General features: G+C 41.8%; 1 protein-coding gene across 1 annotated transcript; it reads left to right on the top strand.

Annotated features, from left to right (window-relative positions):
- The first annotated feature begins 19,953 nt into the window (after positions 1-19,953).
- On the top strand, positions 19,954-20,600 carry LOC150063867 (translationally-controlled tumor protein-like). Its single transcript, XM_090331070.1, has one exon. The coding sequence runs from the start codon at positions 19,954-19,956 to the stop codon at positions 20,470-20,472; it is 519 nt and encodes a 172-aa protein (XP_090187196.1). The 3' UTR covers positions 20,473-20,600.
- The last annotated feature ends 353 nt before the right edge of the window (positions 20,601-20,953 follow it).

Here is a 20,953-nt window from a genome sequence, read left to right as displayed (position 1 = left end):
AATCATGCTGAGACAAGTCAAGACCTAAGGAACAAATGGCGCTTGGTATCCTTAATATGCGGTTATTAAATGCAAAGTGGACAAGAGCAAGGACTCAATAACTGCATACCCAAACCTATGGACATGGTAATGAAAATACAAACATAACTATATAGACAAAAAAGCTAAGGCTAGAATCATAATGTTTTATTTCATAAATTGATATGTTTCTATGACATACAAACCCTTAGCCTAATTTTGATTAAGTTCTAAATACTAAGTCCCTGAGAATGTAATTAGAGATTCCCTCCTTGAACAATTGTTTGTTAAGCTTGTCATTTAAAATATGATGTAAAAATAAGCCATATAATTAATGATTGTTGTTCTTAAGGTACTATGTTATCTCTCATCACGTCTACAGTACCTTGGTTAAACTCTCATATTGTTACACTATCTCACTTTGTTACCTGATATATCGGCTATATTTGTATTTGGTTATTTGAAATTGGATAGGGAACAGGGGAAAACAAGATGAGGGGTGCGGGAGGGGGGAAGGGAAATGGGGACCAAGACATGTGAAAGGGTATCAATGTATGGGAATTAATACACCATTTAGCAGGCAAATATCATGTAACCCTTCTATTAATTACAATAAATATATACATACATACATACATACATACATACATACATACATACATACATATATATGAGGTAAAAGCAGATACATTGAAGTTGCTTGTGGAAGAAAAAATGACAACGTTAAACGAACAAATCTTAGCAGATAGAGCAATGTCAGTGGAAGTAGTCTCCGTTGTACTTGCTCAAAGACCACGACGAAATAAAAGCAGGAACACTGCTGTTGAAAGAGGAAGAATAAAATACCCTGCTTAGACAAGAAGGTTCTTAGCAGAAAGAGCAATGCCATAGGAAGTTCAATGGCAAAATCCAGTATCTTTATACTGGATGAAAACCTCCAAGAAGTAAAACCAGATACACTGAAGTTGCTTGTGGTTGAATAAATGATCACGTTTACACAGAACACGTCTTAGCAGATACAGCAATGTCGGTGGAAGTACAGTCTCCCTTGTCCTGTATCAAGGACCACGATGAAAGAAATGCAGGAACACAAAAGTTTCATGAGGAAATTTATAATGTGCCGCTTAGAGAAAAGAGATCATAGCAAATAGATCAATGCAGTAGGAAATCCTCCAAGAAGTAAAAGCAGATACATGGAAGTTGCATGTGGAAGAATAAATGACCACGTTTAGACAGAACAAATATCAGCAGTTAGAGCAGTGTCAGTGGTAGCACAGTCTGAATTGGATTGGATCAACGACCACGCTGAAATAAAAGCAGATATACTTAAGTTGCATGAGGAAGAATAAAGCACACCGCTTAGACGAATAAGTTCTTAGCAGACAGAACACGGCCGAGGGAATTTCAACGCAAAAATCCAGTATCCATTACACTGGATGAAATCCTCCAAGAAGTAAAAGCAGATACATTGAAGTTGCATGTGGAAGAGTAAATGACTTCATTCAGACATAACAAATCTTAGAAGTTAGAGCAATGTCTGTGGAAGTACAGTCTCCGTTGTACTGGTTCAAAGACCACGACGAAAGAAAAGCAGGTACACTAAAGTTGCATGAGGAAATTTAAATTACCCCCGTCAGACCACAGTGGATGCAGACTGATTCTGAAGAATGCAGTCAAAGTAAAAAAGCATTCAATCATATGGAAACTGAACAACACACTCCCGAATAACCCCTGGGTTAGATCAGATAAGAGATGAAATTAAAAACTTCCTTGAATGTAATGACAATCAAGAAACATCTCAAAGGAACTTATGGGACACAGCAAAGACGGTTCTAAGATGCACATTTATCGCACTACGAGCACATATTAAAAAGACAGAAGAAGAGAATGTAAATAACCTTAAAAAAACCTGAAACACCTAGAGGAGGAAGAAAAAGATAATTCTAAAACAGCTAGAAGGACAGAAATAACAAAAATAAAATCAGAAATTTCAGAGATTGAATTAAGATCGACTATACACAGAATTGATAAATCAAAAAGTTGGTTCTTTGAAAGAGTCAACAAAATTGACAGATCCTTGGCAAGATTAATCAAAAAAAGGAAAGAGGAGACTGAAATAAACAAGATTAGAGACCCCACGGGAACAATTCCAACTGATCCCCAAGAAATCCAGTCCATAATGAGTAGGTACTACCAGGGCCTATATTCAAAGAAACAAGAAAATCTAGTAGAAATGGATGATTTCTTAAAAAAAAATATAGGCTACCCACACTGAACAACGATGAGGTAAACAAATTGAACAGATGAATTCCTTAGAATGAAATTGTGGAAGCAATGAGGGAAATGCCCACCAAAAAAAGCCCAGGTCCAGATGGTTTCACTGCGGGGTGTGGCGCTTCATTCAGTACATGGAGACTGAACTACCACTGACATTGCACTATCTTTTAAGATTTGTCCTTTGTAAAAGTGGTCATTTCTTCTACCACAAGCAACTTCAATGGATGTTATCGTCCAGTGTAATTGATACTGGATTTCGCCATTGAACTTCCTACCGCATTGCTCTTTCTGCTGAGGACCTTCGTGTCTACGGCGGTTATTCTGTTCTTCCTTGTTCAACTTCCCTGTACCTGCTTTTCTTTCGTCGTGGTCTCGGAGCAGGTACAGTGGAGACTGTACTTCCAGCGACATTGCTCTATGTGCTAAAAGTTGTTCGGTTAACCTGGGGGTTTATTCTTCCACAAGCAGCTTTAGGGTAGCTGCTTTTACTTCTTGGAGGATTTCATCCAGTGTAATGGGTACTGGATTTTTGCCATTCAAATATCTACGGCATTGCTCTTTCTGCGAAGAACCTTGTCTAAGAGAAGTATTTTATTCTTCCTACTGCAAATTCAGTGTACCTGCTTTTATTTCAGCGGGGTGCTTCAGCCAATACAACGGAGACGGGAGTACCACTAACATTGCTCTATCTACTAAGATTGTCCTGTGTAAACGAGGTCATTTCTTCTACCACAAGCTACTTAAACGTACCTGGTTTTACTTCTTGGCGGTTTTCGTCCGATGTAATTGATACTGGATTCACCATTGAACTTTCTACGGCATGGCTCTTTCTGCTGAGGACCTTCTTGTCTACGCAGGTTATTTTATTCTTCCTCGTTCAACTTCAGTGTACCTGCTTTTCTTTCGTCGTGGTCTCTGAGCAGGTACAACGGAGACTGGACTACCAACGACATTGCTCTATCTGCTAAGAGTTGTTCGGTTAACCTGTGGGTTTATTCTTTCACAAGCAGCTTCAAGGTAACTGCTTTTACTTCTTGGAGGATTTCATCCAGTGTAACGGGTACTGGATTTTGCCATTCAAATATCTACGGCATTGCTCTTTCTGTGAAGAACCTTCTTGTCTAAGCGGGGTATTTTATTCTTCCGCCTGCAACTTCAGTGTACCTGCTTCTATTTCAGCGTGGTGCTTCATCCAGTACAACGGAGACTGTACTACTACTGACATTGCTCCATGTACTAAGATTTGTCCTGTGTAAACGTGGTCATTTTTGCTACCATGAGCAACTTCAATGTATCTGGTTTTACTTCTTGGTGGTTTTCATCCAGTGTAATGGACTGTATTTTGCCATTGAACTTCCTACGGCATTGCTCTTTCTGCTGAGGACCTTCTCTCTAAGCGGGGTGTATTATTCTTCCTCGTTCAACTTCAGTGTACCTGCTTTTCTTTCGACATGATCTTTGAGCAGGTACAACGGAGACTGTACTTCCAACGCGGAGTATTTTATTCTTCCTCCTGCAACTTCAGTGTGGTGCTTCATCCAGTACACGGAGACTGAACTACCACTGACATTGCACTATTTTCTAAGATTTGTCCTGTGTAAAAGTGGTCATTTCTTCTACCACAAGCAACTTCAATGGATGTTATCGTCCAGTGTAATTGATACTGGATTTCGCCATTTTACTTCCTACTGCATTGCTCTTTCTGCTGAGGACCTTCGTGTCTACGCCCGTTATTTTTTTCTTCGTCGATCAACTTCAGTGGACCTGCTTTTCTTGCGTCCTGGTCTCTGAGCAGGTACAATGGAAACTGTACTTCCAGCGACATTGCTCTATGTGCTAAGAGTTGTTCGGTTAACCTGGGGGTTTATTCTTCCACAAGCAGCTTCAAGGTAGCTGCTTTTACTTCTTGGAGGATTTCATCCAGTGTAATGGGTACTGGATTTTGCCGTTCAGATATCTACGGCATTGCTCTTTCTGCGAAGAACCTTGTCTAAGAGGAGTATTTTATTCTTCCTACTGCAACTTCAGTGTACCTGCTTTTATTTCAGCGGGGTGCTTCATCCAATACAACGGAGACGGGACTACCACTAACATTGCTCTATCTACTAAGATTTGTTTACACAGGTAAACGAGGTCATTTCTTCTACCACAAGCAACTTCAATGTATCTGGTTTTATTTCTTGATTATCATGCAGTGAAATTGATACTGGATTCGCCATTGAACTTCCTAAGGCATGGCTCTTTCTGCTGAGGACTTTCTTGTCTACGCGGGTTATTTTATTTTTCCTCGTTCAACCTCAGTGTACCTGCTTTTCTTTCGTCGTGGTCTCTGAGCAGGTACAACAGAGACCGGACTTCCAGCGACATTGCTCTATCTGCTAAGAGTTGTACAGTTAACCTGGGGGTTTATTCTTCCACAAGCAGCTCCAAGGTAACTGCTTTTACTTCTTGGAGGATTTCATCCAGTGTAAAGGGTACTGGATTTTGCCATTCAAATATCTACGGCATTGCTCTTTCTGCGAAGAACCTTGTCTAAGAGGAGTATTTTTTTCTTTCTACTGCAACTTCAGTGTACCTGCTTTTATTTCAGCGGGGTGCTTCATCCAATACAACGGAGATGGGACTACCACTAACATTGCTCTATCTACTAAGATTTGTCCTGTGTAAATGAGGTCATTTCTTCTACCACAAGCAACTTCAATGTATCTGGTTTTACTTCTTCGAGGTTATCGTCCAATGTATTTGATACTGGATTTCGCCATTGAACTTCCTACGGCATGGCTCTTTCTGCTGAGGACCTTCTTGTCTACGCGGGTTGTTTTATTCTTCCTCGTTCAACTTCAGTGTACCTGCTTTTCTTGCATCGTGGTCTCTGAACAGGTACAATGGAGACTGTACTTCCACCGAATTTGCTCTATCTGCTAAGAGTTGTTCAGTTAACGTGGGCGTTTATTCTTACACAAGCAGCTTCAAGGTATCTGCTTTCATTTCTTGGAGAATTTCCTGCAGTGTAATCGGGACCGGATTTTGCCTTGAAATACCCACAGCTTTTTTCTCTCTGCTATGATCATTTTTGTCCAAGCTGGGTATTTTATTCTTCCTCCTGCAACTTCGGTGTATCTGCTTTTCTTTTAGCGTGGCACTTCATCCAGTACAACAGAGACTGAACTACCACTGACGTTGCTCTATCTACTAAGATTTGTTCCGTGTAAACGTGGTCTTTTCTTCTACCACAAGCTACTTAAACGTATCTGGTTTTACTTCTTGGAGGATTTCATCCAGTGTAATGGAAACTTGATTTTGCTGTTCAGATTTCTAAGGCATTGCTCTTTCTGCGAAGAACCTTCTTGTCTACGCAGGTTATTTTATTCTTCCTCCTGCAACTTCAGTGTACCTGCTTTTATTTCAGCGTGGTGCTTCATCCAGTACAACGGAGACTGTATTTCCAACGCGGAGTATTTATTCTTCCTTCTGCAACTTCAGTGTGGCGCTTCATCCAGTACACGGAGACTGAACTTCCACTGACATTGCACTATCTTCTAAGATTTGTCCTGTGTAAAAGTGGTCATTTCTTCTACCACAAGCAACTTCAATGGAGGTTATCGTCCAGTGTAATTGATACTGGATTTCGCCATTGAACTTCCTACCGCATTGCTCTTTCTGCTGAGGTCCTTCATGTCTACGCTGGTTATTCTATTCTTCCTTCTTCAACTTCAGTGTTCCTGCTCTTCTTTCGTCGTGGTCTTGGAGCAGGTACAACGGAGACTGTACTTCCAGCGACATTGCTCTATGTGCTAAGAGTTGTTCAGTTAACCTGGGGGTTTATTCTTCCACAAGCAGCTCCAAGGTAACTGCTTTTACTTCTTGGAGGATTTCATCCAGTGTAACGGGTACTGGATTTTGCCGTTCAAATATCTATGGCATTGCTCTTTCTGCGAAGAACCTTGTCTAAGAGAGGTATTTTATTCTTCCTACTGCAACTTCAGTGTACCTGTTTTTATTTCAGCGGGGTGCTTCAGCCAATACAACGGAGACGGGACTACCACTAAGATTGCTCTATCTACTAAGATTTATCCTGTGTAAAAGAGGTCATTTCTTCTACCACAAGCAACTTCAATGTATCTGGTTTTACTTCGTCGAGGTTATCGTCCAGTGTATTTGATACTGGATTTCGCCATTGAACTTCCTACCACATGGCTCTTTCTGCTGAGGACCTTCTTGTCTACGCGGGTTATTTTATTATTCCTCATTCAACTTCAGTGTACCTGCTTTTCTTGCGTCGTGGTCTCTGAGCAGGTACAACGGAGACTGTACTTCCTCCGAATTTGCTCTCTCTGCTAAAAGTTGTTCAGTTAACGTGGGCATTTATACTTACACAAGCAGCTTCAAGGTATCTGCTTTTATTTCTTGCAGAATTTCATGCAGTGTAATTGGGACCAGATTTTGCCTTGAAATACCTACAGCTTTGTTCTCTCTGCTATGATCATTTTTGTCTAAGCGGGGTATTTTATTCTTCCTCCTGCAACTTCGGCGTATCTGCTTTTCTTTCAGCGTGGTGCTTCATCCAGTACAACGGAGACTGAACTATCACTGACATTGCTCTATCTACTAAAATTTGTTCCGTGTAAACGTGGTTATTTCTTCTACCACACGCAACTTCAATGTATCTGGTTTTACTTCTTGGAGGATTTCATCCAGTGTAATGGATACTGGATTTTGCCGTTCAAATTTCTACGGCATTGCGCTTTCTGTGAAGAACCTTCTTGTCTTAAAGGGGTATTTTATTCTTCCTCGTTCAACTTCAGTGTACCTGCTTTTCTTTCGTCGTTGTCTCTGAGCAGGTACAACGGAGACTGGACTTCCAACGACATTGCTCTATGTGCTAAAAGTTGTTTGGTCAACCTGTGGGTTTATTATTCCACAAGTAGCTTCAAGGTAACTGCTTTTACTTCTTGGAGGATTTCATGCCTTGAAATTCCTACAGCATTGTTCCATCTCCTATGATCATTTTTGTCTAAGCGGGGTATTTTATTCTTCCTCCTGCACCTTCAGCATATCTGTTTTTATTTCAGCGTGGTGATTCATCCAGTACAACAGAGACGGAACTACCACTGACATTGCTCTATCTGCTAATATTTGTTCTCTGTAAACGTGGTCATTAATTCTACCACACGCAACTTCAATATATCTGGTTTTACTTCCTGGAGGATTTCATCCAGTGTAACGGATACTGGATTTTGCGGTTCAAATGTCTACGGCATGGCTCTTTCTGTGAAGAACCTTCTTGTCTTAACTGGGTCTTTTATTCTTCCTACTGGAACTTCAGTGTACCTGCTTTTCTTTCAGCGTGCTGCTTCATGCAGTACAATGGAGACTGAACTACCACTGACATTGCTCTATCTACTAAGATTCGTTCTGTGTAAACGTGGTCATATCTTCTACCACAAGCAACTTCAATGTATCTGGTTTTACTTCTTGGAGGTTTTCGTCCAGTGTAATGGATACTGGATTTTGCCATTGTACTTCCTACGGCATTGTTCTCTCTGCTATGATTTTAGTTTAAAATCTTGTAGGATTTCATCCAGTGTAATGGAAACTGGATTTTGCCGTTCAAATTTCTACGGCATAGCTCTTTCTGCCAAGAACCTTCTTGTCTAAGCGGGGTATTTTATTGTTCCTGCTGCAACTTCAGTGTACCTGCTTTTATTTCAACGTGGTGCTTCATCCAGTACAAGGGAGACTGAACTACCACTGACATTGCGCTATCTACTAAGATTTGTCCTGTGTAAACGTGATCATTTCTTGTACCACAAGCAACTTCAATGTATCTTGACCCGTCCGGCAGGTTCAGTAATTCGTTAGGCTCGAGGAGGCACCTCCTGAAAAACCAATGCGTGGAGAGAGAAAGAAGACCAGGCGCATAAAGAAAGACAGAGTCAGTCTGAGTCCCGTCAAGGTCTCCTGTATTGAAAGCAGAGCAGGGTTTATGTACCCTGAGTATGAGGAAGGGAGTAGAGGGGGAGATGGAAAGTTTTTGCAATAGCCAGAACGGGAAGTTTCGAGGTTAGGGGTGGGTCAAGCTATTCTTTTGGCCGTTGTGCTAACCCAAACGCCACATCCTGTGGTTATTCTGAGAAGTGTTTTGTGCAGATGACTCAACCAGGTGCTGTTTGCTCAAAGCTAGAGGGTCTTTGCAATGTTCAGTTTAACTCCTTGGCCTCCGACAATTCCCCCTTTCCTTTAAAGAACAGTCTTTAAAGGTTGTTTGAGAGAACATCCTGTCTTAGGCTATATGGACGGCCTCCTTACTCCTGGCAACATGCCTTGTTGAGCCGGCCAGTACGGCCTCTGTATGTTGTCCCATCCAGGGTAAACTTCATACTATTCCCGTCATTGGATGTCCTCTAGCTACCCTGGGGTTCACGGGTAAGAAGTTTATGGAACTGGAGTCCTCTCTCAGGAGGGTTCTCAACAGGCCCGGCAGGGCCTTCTTGGTCCTCTAGGCAATGATAATGCACCGAGATTGAATTTTTCGGGAGAGCGGAATCTATTTGCTCTTTTATGAAACGTGTAAGACGCTGAAAAGCTCAAGGGCCGAAAGAAATAAACAAGAGAAGCCCCAGAAGGGGGCCCAAAAGGGAGGGTAGGAGGGTTGAGAGCCAAGGGGACGTGGAGAACCAATTTTGATACCAAGATTCTTGTTGTTCTCGTTCCCTTTTTCTCTTTTCTAAGCTAGCTGTAACCCTATCCAGACTGTCTTTAACTAGTTCTGTTTTATCAACATAAACACAGCATTTTTCTTTTAATGCAACACATAGTCCTTCCTGCAGAAAAAGTAGATCTAAACCTCGTCTGTTTTGTAGGACTACTTCTGCCAGGGAGCTTAAGGACTCCATTAAATGTTCTGTCCCTGTTTTGAGATCCCCCAGGTCCTGGCTTATGGCTGCACTTAAGGCATGGTATTTTTATGCATTTTCTTTCGAGAGAAACAAGGAAATTATCCCAGTACCCGTGCCGACTGCTCCTAGTCCTAATATCACAGACAAGATGAGAGCGGTGAGGTGAGAGGCTCTCTTTTAGTTCTATGATGAGGGGCAGGCTCGGGTGAATAGATATACAGATTTGCAAATAGTTGTATTAATACACAATAATCTCTATTTTCTCTAAAATCTTGTATAGGTATAAGACGCGTAAGCCCTTCAGAACAGGCAAAATAGGTATCATTGGGAGCTAGTAAATATCCTACCACAGATGCATTAAGAATCAGAGATTCATTGCAAATATATTGGAGTTCTACTGGGGGAAGAATTTGGGGTCCCAGTATGCAGATACCCATACCACTAACTTCAGTAAGGGTTAGCTGTAAATTTTGAAATAAACTCTGAGGGGCTGTTGAAAGGATTTCTGGATTACCAAACAGAGCTCTCCCAGCATAAAATGGAGGATTGGCAGAAAAACACAGCCAACATTCTGAGGCGATAGACCCATTATTTTTAGCTTCTGTTATCAACAGAGCAGAGGCTGAGGCATTAAGGATTCCCCATAGTAAATCTGTAGAGGACCTAGGGCCTGGGGGCATTGTGGGTTGGAAGAGCGTGCTAAATGTTGTAGAGGTCACAGGGCTTAAAACATTGGGAACAAACGGCGGGGTATTTTTAGGTGATGAGTGGCCTGGCGGGTGGTGAAGTTTGGTGTTGGGACCTATACATGCCCTGTATGTAGTAGGGATTTCTTTAAGTAATTTTATCTTAAAGGTGAGTCCAGGGTATTTACATCCCCAGGTAATGGAGTCACAGGCCCTTAACCGTAGTCCCACTCAGGTGCTTTTTCCCATTTTTGGTAATTTTTCCCTTTATCAGTAAAGTGAATGCGAATTGGAACACACCATTGGTCTTTACAGAGGCTCTTTTGAGGGCCTTGTGTCTTAACACCGAGAGCGCTTTGTAGATTACTGGGAAGATAGTCCCTTCGGACAGTTATTAGGTCCCAAGTTGAAGATGGCTTCCAATAAGCATCTCCCGTAGTCTCACATCCCCATGCAGCACAAAAATAAGAATCTCGATAACCACATTTGTAGCCTAAAGATTTGTCTCTGTGCACATCTCCAGGGCAAACATAAATGCCTGTCTGGCCCTCTGCTAGGGCTGCACGGAGGACGTGTGAGTTGCATGCAGCAACTCGCCCATTATAATCTGGATTGGGGTTATCTATGGGATTCTTCTGGGGAAAAAATTTATCGGGCGTCCCCCAAACGGGATCAGCACCCAAAGCCAAAATGCATAGGTCAACAATTAGGTCAGGCCAATTTGGGGAGGTACTCATAGAAGAAGTGGCATTAACTGTATCTCCTCCTTGATTAATAATGATCCATGTAAAATTGTATATTTGGTAGGTTTGTTTCTTGCTTGAAGTTAGGATGTTTCCAAACGCTGGAGGCAGCATAGCTATCCACAGTATTAAGCCAAACGGTGATGGAAAGTACTTCTTTTTCATGATCTATGGAGAGAAAACATTGTTGTTCTCAGGCACCACCCTGGAATTTATTATATGGCTTTATTAATCGTTCAAGTAGCCATCTGGCTCCCCCTTCTTTAGAATTATAGATACAAGCTGAACCTTTTCCCCAGATAATAACTGGGTCGGGGCCATTCCATTTTCCTGTTAATGGATCTTTCCACAAAGCTTGGGCATAATCTGTGTGAGTGGAAGGGTGCCAGAGGCGTTCAGCAGCAGATTTACTTGCACTATCAAGAATTAAAAAATTTAGAACAAAAAGGGCATGTGATAGCAAAGTTTTATGATTTCCTTTAAAGGTATACAATGTTTCTTGCAACGCAAGTTTGGTAAGAGTATTTTTTAGCGTATGATGGGCCCTTTCCCTGTGGGTTATAAGGAATCCCAGTGATATGTCTTATATTCATTTGGGAACAAAACTGTTTAAATTTTTGACTGGTATATCCCGGCCCATTATCAGTTTTTATGTTTTTGGGCTGTCCCATAACAGAAAAGACATATAAAAGGTGATTTATAACATCTTTGGTGGCTTCCCCGGAGTGAGCAGAAGCACAGATAAATCCAATAAAGGTGTCAATAGTAACATGCACAAATTTCAATTTTCCAAAAGACAGGATGTGGGTAACATCCATCTGCCAAAGTTGTCCAGGTATAAGCCCTCTGGGATTTACCCCAGTATGGGGCTCAGGGAGTAAAGTTAGGCAAGCCTTACAATTTTTAACAATTTGTCTTGCTTGTTCTCTAGTAATTGCAAATTTTAAACGTAGGGTATGAGCATTGAGATGGTGAATAGCATGGGCCTCCAGTGCGCGGGACACAGGATCAGCTGTTTGGGACAGAGCAATGGTTCGGGTGGCCGAATCAGCTAATACATTGCCTCGAGTTAAAGGTCCAGGCAAGCCAGAATGGGCACGAATATGTCCCACGAAAAAGGGGTATGAGCTTTGTCTAATAAATTTTTGCAGTTTAAAAAATAGGTGAAAAGTGGGCGTAATAGGTTGAATAACAGGGACCATTTCCAAAACCTGTAAAGCTCTTACCACATAATGGCTATCTGAAAACAGATTAAAAGGGCAGGCCCCTAGCAATTGAAAAACACAAGATGCAGCAAACAACTCTACCAACTGAGCAGATTTAAATAAAGTACTTACAAAATAGGACTTGCCATTAATAACATATGAAGCTTTTCCATTTTTTGAACCATCAATAAAGACAGTTAGAGCATCAGAAATGGGTTTAAGTATGGTATTTTTTAGGAAAGTAAAGGGGGTAACATTTAAGAAGTGAATAAGTCTATCTATGATAACCCCCATTTGTGTCATTATGTCTCTCCCCCATAAATTTACAGGAAGTCCTTCCACTACAAAAGGCTTGACTGTCCCAGTATTTCCCTCCGAGTCAGCCCAATTTAACATTTTGGAACTTTGGAGTGTACTTTGAGTTTGTCCGATACCTTTTAGGTGTGTAGCAGTAGGTTCCAAAGGCCAAGAATCAGGCCAGTGTTGTCGAGCTATGACGGTAGCGTCAGCTCCTGTATCCAGAAGGCCCATGAATTGTTTTCCTTCCAAGGAAAGTTTTAAAATTGGTCGGGACTCTGTCAATTGATGTACCCAAAATATGTCTGTTGACCCTGGGGTAGAGCTCCCGCGTTGGAGATGCTTGTATGGGAATTGTCCTATTACAGGAAGAGGGAGGGCTTGGGTGATGCATTGGCCCGCTGAAATGGTAAGAGGACCCTGGGAGGTTTGGACCAAAAATCTTAATTCGCCAGAATAATCGGCATCAACCACCGAGGGGATAACTGAGTCCCTTAGTGAGCTTGACCCTCGGCCTATAATGAGAAAAAACATCCCCGGTGGAGGAGGCCCAAACTTCCCTGAATCTATGATGACCATCCCTTCTTCCGGGGTTATAATCCTGGTGGTGGAGGAACAGAGGTCTAATCCTGCGCTGCCTGCAGTGGCTCGGGACAGGCCTGAATCATAGATGTTTGAACAGAGGGAAGATTTTGGGTTGTAGGGATCATTTGTTGTTGTGGCAGATTGACGGGGGCCCCGTGTCGGGGCCCGCAGCCCGTTTCCCTGGACCGCAGGTAAGGTCTGGCTATTGATGTCCGTTTTGGATCTGCAATCTCTGGCCCAGTGACGTCCCTTTTTGCACCTGGGACATAAACCGGGAGGAGGCACTCCAGAGGCAGCAGTCTGTGCTGTAGCTAAGGAAGGGCCACCCCGTGGGGTGGTGGGGCATTCTCTGGCAAAATGCCCAAGTTGCCCACATCTAAAACAGCCGTTAAGGCCGGGTATTTGTTCTACTTTTCTAGGAAACTGAGTCTGGGTCTGAAGCATAGCACCAATGGCTAGACTAATGGATTTAGAAATTTTATGTTCAAAAGAATCTATATCATTGCAAAGTCTAATCATACCATTTAAATCTAAGGTTTTTGTCTTACCCCTTAAAGCAGCTTTATAGGCTGCATTGGCATTTTCTATGGCCAATTGTTTAATCAAAACATCATCTGTATCTACATTGCCCAATATTCTTTCTGCTGATTCTAGTAACCTGGCAACAAATTGAGAATATGGCTCATTATTGCCTTGTACAATTTTGGAAAGGGAGGTGGTTACTGCTCCCTCAGCGGGCACAGCTCTCTAGGTGGCCATAGCAGCTTGAGCAGTTTGACTTAATATTCCGGAGGGAAGTTCTTGTTGCTTCTTTTCTGAGGCATATTTACCCTTCCCTGTGATTTTATCGGAAGACCATGAAGCCATTTGAGGATTTTCTTTATTTAGGACAGCCTGAGCCTCTGCCCTATCAATGAATTCAGCTTTCCAGGTTAGATATTGGCCTCTAGTCAGGACAGATTGTACAACTTTGTGCCATAGATGTGCAATAGATGTCCCTCTCCTCTCAGGCCCTCCAGTACTGTAAAAGTAAAGGGGGCATTAATTCCATAAGTTTTGACAGCTGAATATAACTCTTTAATATGTTTAATTTTAAGTTTTTATAAATGGCTTGAGAGTCCCTTCTTGCTTCTATTGGAACATCCCCTTCCTCTTCAGAGGCAGAGGAGTCCTGATTATGTTCCTCCTCTTGTTCCCCGGTAGTGTCAACCTCTCTTTCCTCCCTTTCCTGATCCCGAGACTGGGAGCTAGAACGGGTGATACAGGAAAAGAGAGGGAAATAGTGGGTGTCCTATGCCTGTGTTTGTTAGTGCGGCTTCTCAAGGCCGGGGGTGCTTTTACAGACCTATTGCTTGAGGATACAGGGTGGGAGACATTTAAGGCCTCCTCAACAAGATCAGCTTGCAAATTTTGAATTTGTGAAGTAAGATCTTGTAATTCTCTTTTTAAATGGAATACATCCCTTAATTCTGTTACTTGTTTTAAGAGGGAATCCTTATTTCTAAGGAGATCTTGTATTGTAGAAGGGGCAGAGGATAATACCGGCATTTCCTGTGACGGGGCAGTCGGGAGAGGGTAAGGGGGGGGGAAGGCCACTGAAGGACCCTTGTTTTTAGGGCTCCTGTAGATGTAAAAATCTGAGTCGGGGCGGGGGCTTCATATCTTTCTTTTTTATAGTGTGCCGCCTCTTCCTCTAATTCTACCTCCAATGGGGGACCGAGATGATCATCGTTGGGAAAATTTTTATGAAGAACAGGATATATATTTTTATAGGGTTTTGCTGGCGCATCTGTTTTAGACATAACGCCATCCTCAGAAGGGGGTCTGAATTTTTTGTTATCAGGGATTAAAGGAGGTGTTAGGGGGCGTTCTGTGGGGACAGGCTCATCTATTATAGATGGGGTGCGTGAAGTGGGCTGAGAGCTAGTAACTTCTTTGGTGTCACTTTCGTTTTTGTGTGACGAGAGTCGCGACCCAGTCAGATAATCTTCTGTGAAAATTAACAAGCAAGCACCGTCCCCTCCTTCCTCAGCCTCTTTTAGGATGTCTCTAATAATTCCATAGAAGCTGAAGAAGGCCTCGGGAATGTCTTCCCCTTTGATTAATAGATCATTAATATTTTTTCCCACTTTGTTCCAGGTGAGGGGATGGATGTCTGGTCCACTCAAAATTAACCAAGGACACTTGTCCCTGACAAAGCAGAAAAATTTAACTAAATCTTTTTTCTTAACTCTTATTCCTCTTTCCCTAGGTGATCTTTTCATCTCCTTTATGAATAAAACCTCTTTCGAGAGTGTTTTGCCCATGGTGGATGGGACGGCAAGACTCACCTCAAGACTTCCCGCGGTGCACGAGTGATGCTCTTCGGGCGTCTATACCTCTGGATGGTCAGGACCCCTATTTTCCACGCTGTCCGGCAGGTCACCGTACCTCGAGCCCCACGTTGGGCACCACTTGACCCGTCCGGCGGGTTCAGTAATTCGTCAGGCTCGAGGAGGCACCTCCTGAAAAAAAATGGGGGAAGAGAGAAAGAAGACCAGGCGCATAAAGAAAGACAGAGTCAGTCTGAGTCGCGTCAAGGTCTCTTTTATTGCAAGCAGAGCGGGGTGTATATAACCTGAGTATGAGGAAGGGAGTAGAGGGGGAGATGGAAAGTTTTTGCAATAGCCAGAACGGGAAGTTTCGAGGTTAGGGGTGGGTCAAGCTATTCTTTTGGCCGTTGTGCTAACCCAAACGCCACATCCTGTGGTTATTCTGAGAAGTGTTTTGTGCAGATGACTCAACCAGGTACTGTTTGCTCAAAGCTATAGGGTCTTTGCAATGTTCCGTTTAACTCCTTAGCCTCTGACAGTATCTGGTTTTACTTTTTGGAGGTTTTCGTCCAGTGTAATGGACTGGATTTTGCCGTTGAACTTCCTACGGCATTGCTCTTTCTGCTGAGGACTTTCTTGTTTACACTGGTTATTTTATTCTTCCTCGTTAAACTTCAGTGTACCTGCTTTTATTTCGTATTGGATCAACTACGACGATGAAATAAAAGCAGAAACAGTGAAGTTGCAGGAGGAAGAATAAAATACCAGGATTAGACAAAATAGATCTTAGCAGATAGAACAAGGCGGCGGAAAGTTCAACGCAAAAATTCAGTATCCTTTACACTGGATGAAATCCTCCAAGAAGTAAAAGCAGATACATTGAAGTTGCTTGTAGAAAAATAAATAACCACGTTAACCGAACAAATCTTAGAAAATAGAGCAATGTCGTTGGAAGGACAGTCTCCGTTGTACTTGCTCAGACACCACGACGAAATAAAAGCAGATACACTGAAGTTGAATGAGGAACAATAAAATACCCCTCTTAGACAAGAAGGTTCTTAGCAGAAAGAGCAATGCCGTAGGAAGTTCAACGGCAAAATCCAGTATCCATTACACTGGATGAAAACCTCCAAGAAGTAAAAGCAGATACATGGAAGTTGTTTGTGTTAAAATAAATGACCACGTTTACACAAAACAAATCTTAGTAGATAGGGCAATGTCAGGGGTAGTTCATTTTCCCTTGTAGTTGATGAAGCACCACGCTGAAATAAAGCAGATTCCCTGAAGTTCCAGGAGGAAGAATGAAATACCCCACTTAGACAAGAAAGATCATAGCATATACAACAATGCTGTAGGAATTTCAAGGCATAATCAAGTATCCATTGCACTGGATGAAATCCTCCATGAAATAAAAGCAGGTACATTGAAGTTGCATGTGGAAGAATTAATGACCAGGTTTAGACGGAACAAATCTTACCAGTTAAAGAAATGTCGGTGGTAGTACTGTCTCAGTTGTACTGGATGAGGCACCACAATTAAATAAAATCAGGTACATTGAACTTGCAGGAAGAAGAATAAAATACCCGACTTAGACAGAACCAACTGAGCAGAGAGAACAAGGCCGAGGGAATTTGATCTCAAAAATCCAGTATGCATTACAGTGGATGAAATCCTCCAAGAAGTAAAAGCAGATACATTGAAGTTGCATGTGGAAGAATAAATGACCACGTTTAGACAGAACCTGTCTTAGCAGATAGAGCAATATCGGTGGAAGTTCAGTCTCAGTTGTACTGGATGAAGCTCCACGATGAAAGGAGAGCAGGTACACTAAAGTTAAATGAGGAAATTTAAAATACCCCCCAGAGACAAAAAAGTACTTAGCAGATAGAACAAGACCGAGGGAATTTCAAATCAAAAAATCCATTATGCATTACACAGGATGAAATCCTCCAAGAAGACAGAGCGGACACATTGAGTTGCATGTGGAAGGGTAATTGACCATGTTTACACCGACAAAATTTGCAGATAGAGCAATGTCGGCGCAAGTACAGTCTCCATTGTACTGTATCAAGGACCATGATGAAAGAAAAGCAGGTACAAAAAAGTTGCATGAGGAAATTTATAATACCCCGCTTAGAAAAAACATCATAGTAGATAGAACAATGCGGTATTAATTTCAATGCACAATCCAGTACCCATTACACTGGATGAAATATTACAAAAAGTAAAAGCTGATACATTGAAGGTGCTTGTGGAAGAATAATTGATTTACGTTTGCGCAGAACAAATCTTAGCAGAGAGAGCAATGTCTGTGGAAGTACAGTCCCCGTTGTTCCCGATCAAAGACCATGATGAAAGAACAGCAGGTAACAAAAGTTACATGAGGAAATTTAAAATACCCCACTTAGAAAAATAGATCTCATCAGATAGAACAATGCTGTAGGAATTTCAAGGCCTAAATCCAGTATCAATTACACTGGATGAAATATTCAAAAATTGAAAGCAGATACATTGAAGTTGCTTGTGGAAGAATAAATGACCACCTTTCACAGAACAAATCTTAGCAGATAGAGCTTTGCCGGTGGAAGGAAAGTCTGCGTTGTAATGGATCAAAGACCACGATTAAAGAAAAGCAGGGACAATGAAGCTGCATGAGGAAGTATAAAATACCACGTGAGACAAAAAGTTCTTAGCAGATAGAAGAAGGCCAAGGGAAGCTCAGTGCAAATATCCAGTATCCATTACACTGGATGAAATCCTCCAAGAAGTAAAAGCAGATACATTGAAGTTGCATGTGGAAGAATAAATGATCACGTTTACACAGAACAAATCTTAGCAGTTAGACCAATGTAGGAGGTAGTTCAGTCTCCGTTGTACTGGATGAGGCACCATGATGAAATAAAAGGAGGTACACTGAAGTTGCAGGAAGAAGAATAAAATACCCCACTTAGGAAAAACCGTTCTTAGCAGACAGAACAAGGTCGAGGGAAGTTCAACGCAAAAATGCAGTATCCATTATAATGGATGAAATCCCCAGTGAAGTAAAAGCAGATACATTGAAGTTACATGTGGAAGAATAAATGACCACGGTCAGACAGAACCAGCCTAGCATTTAGAGCAAGTTCGGTGTAAGTACTGTCTGCGTTGTACTGTATCAAGCACCACAATGATATAAAAGTAGATACACTGAAGTTTCGGGAGGAAGAATAAAATACCAGCTTTAGACAAAATAGTTCTTAGCAGACAGAAGAAGTCCGAGGAATGTTCAACGCAAAAATCCAGTATCCATTACACTGGATGAAATCCTCGAAGAAGTAAAAGCAGATACATTGAGTTGCGTGTGGAAGGGTAACTGACCACGTTTAAACAGAACAAATCTTAGCAGGTACAGCAATGTCGCTGGAAGTATAGTCTCCATTGTACTGTATCAAGCACCACGATGATATAAAAGTCTATACACTGAAGTTTCGGGGGGAAGAGTAAAATACCAGCTTTAGACAAAATAGTTCTTAGCAGATAGAAGAAGTCCGAGGAATGTTCAAAGCAAAAATCCAGTATCCATTACACTGGATGAAATCCTCGAAGAAGTAGAAGCAGATACATTGAAGTTGCGTGTGGAAGAATAAATGACCACGTTTAGACAGAACAAATCTTAGCAGTTAGAGCAATATGGTGGTAGTACAGTCTCCATTGTACTGGATCAGGGACCATGATGCAATAAAAGCAGATAAATGAAGTTGCAGGAGGAAGAATAAAATACCACACTTAGACAAAAGAGTTCTTAGCAGATAGAACAAGGTTGAGGAAAGTTCAACGCAAAAATCCAGTATCCATTACACTGGATGAAATCCTCCAAGAAGTAAAAGCAGATATATTGAGGTGCAGGTGGAAGGGTAATTGACCACGTTTACACAGAACAAACCTTAGCAGATAGAGCAATGTCGGTGGAAATACAGTCTCCGTTGTACTGTGTCAAGGACAATGATGAAAGAAAAGCTGGTACACAAATGTTGCATGAGGAAATTTATAGTATCCCACTTAGGCAAAAAAAAAATCAGAGCAGATACAACAATGCTGTACTAATTTCAAGGCAAAATCCAGTACCCATTATACTGGGTGAAATCCTCCAAGAAGGAAAAGCAGATATATTAAAGTTGCATGTGGTAGAATAAATAAATACATTTTGACAGAACAAGTCTTAGCAGTTAGAGCAATGTCGGTGGTAGTACAGTCTATGTTGTACTGGATGAGGCACCACGCTTAAGTAAAAGGACATACACTGAAGTTGCAGGTGGAATAATAAATACCCAACATAGACAAAACCATTATTAGCAGATAGAACAAGGCCGAGGATTGTTCAATGCAAAAATCCAGTATGCATTACACTGGATGAAATCCTCCAAGAAGTAAAATCAGATACATTGAAGTTGCATGTGGAAGAATAAATGACCACGTTTAGACAGAACAAATCTTAGCAGTTAGACCAATGTCGGTGGAAGTTCAGTCTCACTTGTATTGGATGAAGGACCACCATGAAAGATAAGGAGGTACACTAAAGTTGCATGAGAATATTTAAAATAACCCCCTTTGACAAAAAGTACTTAGCAGATAGAACAAGGCCAAGAGAATTTCAAAGCAAAATCCAGTTTCCATTACACTGGATGAAATCCTCCAAGAACTAAAAGTGGATACATTGAATTGCATGAGGAAGGGTAATTAACCACGTTTACACAGAACAATTCTTAGCAGTTAGAGCCATGTCGGGGGAAGTACAGTCTCCGTTGTACTAGATCAAGTTGCTTGTGGAAGAATAAAAGACCATGGCTCTTCCGCCCGCTCCTCCCTCCCCACAGTGCTGCTCCGGCTGTTCCGCGCTAGCTCCAAGCTCCCGCTGAAGCCAGCGCCAGCGCCGTCTCCCTCCAGCCACCATCATGATCATCTGCCGGGACCTCATCAGCCACGATGACCTGTTCTCTGACATCTACAAGATCCGTGAGATCGCCTGCGGGCTGTGCCTGGAGGTGGAGGGCAAGATGGTCAGTAGGACAGAGGGTAACATTGATGACTCACTCATTGGTGGAAATGCCTCCGCCGAAGGCTCCGAGGGTGAAGGTACCGAAAGCACAGTCGGCACAGGTGTGGACATCGTCATGAACCATCACTTGCAGGAGACCAGCTTCAAAAAGGAAGCCTACAAAAAGTACATCAAAGATTACATGAAATCACTTAAAGGCAAACTTGAAGAACAGAAACCTGAAAGAGTAAAGCCTTTTATGACAGGGGCTGCAGAGCAAATTAAGCACATCCTTGCTAATTTCAATAATTACCAGTTTTTTATTGGTGAAAACATGAATCCAGATGGCATGGTTGCTCTCCTGGACTACCGTGAGGATGGTGTGACCCCATTTATGATTTTCTTTAAGGATGGTTTAGAAATGGAAAAATGTTAACGAATTGGGCAATTACTTTGGATCTATCACTTGTTACCATAACTGGCTGCTGCTTGTCATCCACACAACACCAGGACTTAAGACAAATGGGATTGATGTCATCTGGAACGCTTCATTTCTTTTGACCATGGTTTATTTGGAGTGGAGACATTGTTTTTTTAAGAAAAGAAAAATCATATCATGTAGGTTGTCTACAAATAAAGTGCATTTGAACTGAAAAAAAGAATAAAAGACAATGTTAACTGAACAAATCTTACAAGAAAGAGCAATGTCGGTGGAAGTACACTCTCCGATGTACTTGTTCAGAGACCATGAGGAAATACAAGCAGGTAAACTGAAGTTGAACGAGGAAGAAAAAAATACCATGCTTAGACAAAAAGTTTCTTAGCAGAAAGAGCAATGCCGTAGGAAGTTTAAAGGCAAAATCCAGTATCCATTACACTGGATGAAAACCTCCAAGAAGTAAAAGCAGACATATTGA

The sequence above is a fragment of the Megascapheus bottae genome, chromosome 4, assembly GCF_031878675.1.
Source record: "Megascapheus bottae isolate mThoBot1 chromosome 4, mThoBot2.hap1, whole genome shotgun sequence".
Classification (NCBI taxonomy): Eukaryota; Metazoa; Chordata; class Mammalia; order Rodentia; family Geomyidae; genus Megascapheus; species Megascapheus bottae.
Note: the sequence above shows the minus strand (reverse complement) of the source record. Positions and strands in the feature narration are given on the sequence as shown.

Coding starts and splice junctions, on each gene's coding strand:
- LOC150063867 (XM_090331070.1), top strand. CDS start 19,954: ATGATCATCTGCCGGGACCTCATCAGCCACGATGACCTGTTCTCTGAC.